The 3,113-nt window shown below is 32.7% G+C and overlaps 1 protein-coding gene across 1 annotated transcript; it reads left to right on the top strand.

Annotated features, from left to right (window-relative positions):
• The first annotated feature begins 514 nt into the window (after window positions 1-514).
• Window positions 515-2,841, top strand: LOC123225190 (cysteine proteinase inhibitor-like). The gene is made up of 3 exons (XM_044649091.1): window positions 515-828; window positions 935-1,130; window positions 2,583-2,841. The coding sequence occupies exons 1-2, from the start codon at window positions 727-729 to the stop codon at window positions 1,124-1,126; spliced, it is 294 nt and encodes a 97-aa protein (XP_044505026.1). The 5' UTR covers window positions 515-726; the 3' UTR covers window positions 1,127-1,130; window positions 2,583-2,841.
• Window positions 2,842-3,113: the final 272 nt, after the last annotated feature.

Here is a 3,113-nt window from a genome sequence, read left to right as displayed (position 1 = left end):
CTTCTCTCTTCATCGCTCGTCGCGTCTGGACGACATGACGACGAAGGACAACAAAACGTCGTCCTTCGTCTGTTCTTTCAGATTTGGACGACGCTTCGTTGTCTAGATCTGGGCGACGAAGGGTCGTCCTTCATCGTCCTTTGTCGTCCTTTGTAGTCGGAGATGGGAGATCGGTCGAATACGTCGGCCGTCGGTGGTGGCTGGAGAAGGAAGCAAACACTAGGGGTGAAATCTAAACTTTTCAAACTTTGAGGATGAGTTAGTTAGTAGTTTTTAAAACCTGGAGGGGGAAACAGTAAAATTTTAAAGTTTTAAGATTTTAAATAGCAAATGACGATTTTGCCCCTATTTCTAACTGAAAAATTAGACGACAGTTTACTCATGAGTGAAAAAAGTAAATTTTCATCTGCCGTGATGGTATTTTGAAAATGCATCAAAAGTTTGGTGGGAAATAGTCCTTCTCCCAATTATAAATTAATAAAATAATCGATTTCATTATCAATTCAATTTTAAAAGCATTAGGGTTTAGAGTTGGGAGAGCTGAACAAAGAAATGTGTCTATCGAAGAGTTGAGTGCAAATTCATTGCGATATATTATAATTTAATTAAATAATTAATTAATAATCAGCCACCATATTATATAGTTTATAGTAACAGCAAGAAGAGAAGAAACATAAAAAAGATAAAAGAAAGAAAGGAAAGTATTTACGTTGATTAGGGAAAAAAATGGCTACCGTCGGTCGTGCTCGTGAAATTGATGGAACTGCTAACACTATTGAGATCGATAGCCTCGCGCGTTTCGCCGTTGATGAGCATAACAAGAAACAGGTCTTCAATTCAATTTGATTGATTTCATGTTGTTTTTTTTAATTTTTGTAATTGATATAATTTTGTATACATACTTTGCCTCTTTTTCTTTTTTGATTGGTTGCAGAATTCGATGCTGCAGTTTGGTAAAGTGGTGAAATCGAAGCAGCAGGTGGTTTCTGGGACAGTGTATCATATAACTCTTGAGGCGAGTGAGGGAGACAAGAAAAATGTTTATGAAGCGAAAGTTTGGGAGAAGCCTTGGTTACAATACAAGGAGTTGCAGGATTTTAAGCTTCTTGATGATGCTTCTGCTTAATTTGGTATTGTTTTTTCTTTTCTCTTTTATTTGTGAAAAGGACTCTAATTGTAAAAGGGCAAAAAAAAAAAAAAGAAAAACCAATTTGACAGTATTTTATTGGCATTTTAAGGATTTACTTATATAATGTTATACTTGTTTTCAAAATTGATATTAGGACTGGGACCAAACTAATTAATTAATCATCTGTCTATAACATAATTGAGTGATAATTACCACCTATACAAAGAGATGAATACAAAGTGATGTGGCAATGTTCTTTAATGAATTATCAATTTCTGAATTAACTTTGTATATGTACTCTTTTATTTATATTTTGCCTGATCACTTTGTATATGCATCTTTGTTTGAGAACTTTGTGAGTATTGTATTATTTGTCATAATTATGATCATTCACTAACAGTTGAGTGAGATTGAGACACCTGAAACCAACATAGGTTCGTTTTAGAAAGTATAGCATTTCAGTTCGACATCTTTGGGTTTCATAATATTTTTACCTGTTTTTGTTGCATTTCATTTAACTTTTTTTCCCTTCTCTTTCTAAATTTTGTCATCATGTTCTGTAAATTTGAAGTATAATTTCAGTGTCCTGTGTATTAGAAGGAGACTGTCACTTCATGATACTGATTTTGACATTGGATTACAATAGTTCTGTTATGAAAAGGATCCCAATATGCATTCTGTAAACAGAAAGACAAGTTAGTTCGGCTAGATGTTTAAACATGAGGGAAATTCAGTAAATGTAGCATATACTAGAACCTAGTATTTTTCAGCAATATAGCTGGCCATAACGAGCGATGAACCTATAAGAATTTTCACCTTTCTCTTCTGTGCCATTCATTGTCAATTTTACACCTCAAAACTTGTCACGTTGAGTGAGCATCTGGTTGTTGATGTGGCTTTTAAAAATCGAGCATATTTATCTGTAATATGGCATTATGAAGATCCATTTAGATATCATAAGCACAGAAGTGAAACCCTTTTGCTTTTTTCTGCATTGCATAATCAACATTGGGTTTTACTGTTCATAGAATTTAAAAGATTTTGGACTGACTTATCTCAAATTTTGAACTAAAGAAAATTATGTCCTATCTTTGTTTCTCCAATAAAACTAGGTAATTCTTTAATCCTAGTATGCAGTATCATAATAAATTATAAATTGCTTTCTAACTTTAATATAAATGGTAAGCAAAAAATGAATTATCTTGAGTATTTTTGTTACTACAAGTCTGCCCTTCACTGCATGTAATGATAGAAGAAGAAGTGGTCTATTCTTATTTTTTGACTTGTTCACTTGTTCTTGCTGGGAATCTAATGCTAGCATATCTTCGTTAGATGGTATAAGAATCTGCAATGTCATTTTGCAATAAGTCAGTTTATTTGTATCAATATGCATACAAGTCTTACTGACCAAGCTTGGTTATCAATAGTGATGATGATTTACTTTTGATTTCAGGTGGCTGACTTGTAGTACATTAAACTTGGAAAGAAAAATATCAAGAAATTGAAGCATTATTCAGTATAAAATAAATGTAACTTATGAATTGGGTTGTGACCTTGCAAATGTTTGTGTAAATTATTCTTTCTTATGGATGGTGCAACTTGGTGAAGTTCTTGTAGATTGGTGCGAAGTGATGCATTGGTCTAATGAAGCCTTCATAAAATATGCATGCTAATTGTGTGAAATAAATTTATTGTGTTATATGTTTAAAATATTTACTCATCTTTGAACTCTCTTTATCATCAAGCACTACAGGTGATAAAACAAACAATTACTGAAATTGGGATTTAGCTACCATAAATTTCTAATAAAACAAGAGCTTTCTTAAGCAAGAATTAGTAAGATTTATTGACTTTATAAGAGAGTTATGAGCACTCTTGACTGGCCATCCTAAAATTGGTTAAAGATATGATGTTTTTCTTTCCCTTTTCAATTTTGGGTTGAGTTGTTCATTTCAGAGCTTAATGGGATTCTAAAGCTTCTGTA

The sequence above is a fragment of the Mangifera indica genome, chromosome 9, assembly GCF_011075055.1.
Source record: "Mangifera indica cultivar Alphonso chromosome 9, CATAS_Mindica_2.1, whole genome shotgun sequence".
NCBI lineage: Eukaryota > Viridiplantae > Streptophyta > Magnoliopsida > Sapindales > Anacardiaceae > Mangifera > Mangifera indica.
This window is presented reverse-complemented; position numbering and strand designations above follow the sequence as displayed.

Coding starts and splice junctions, on each gene's coding strand:
- LOC123225190 (XM_044649091.1), top strand. CDS start 727: ATGGCTACCGTCGGTCGTGCTCGTGAAATTGATGGAACTGCTAACACT. Junction 829..934: donor ATGAGCATAACAAGAAACAG/GTCTTCAATTCA, acceptor GATTGGTTGCAG/AATTCGATGCTGCAGTTTGG.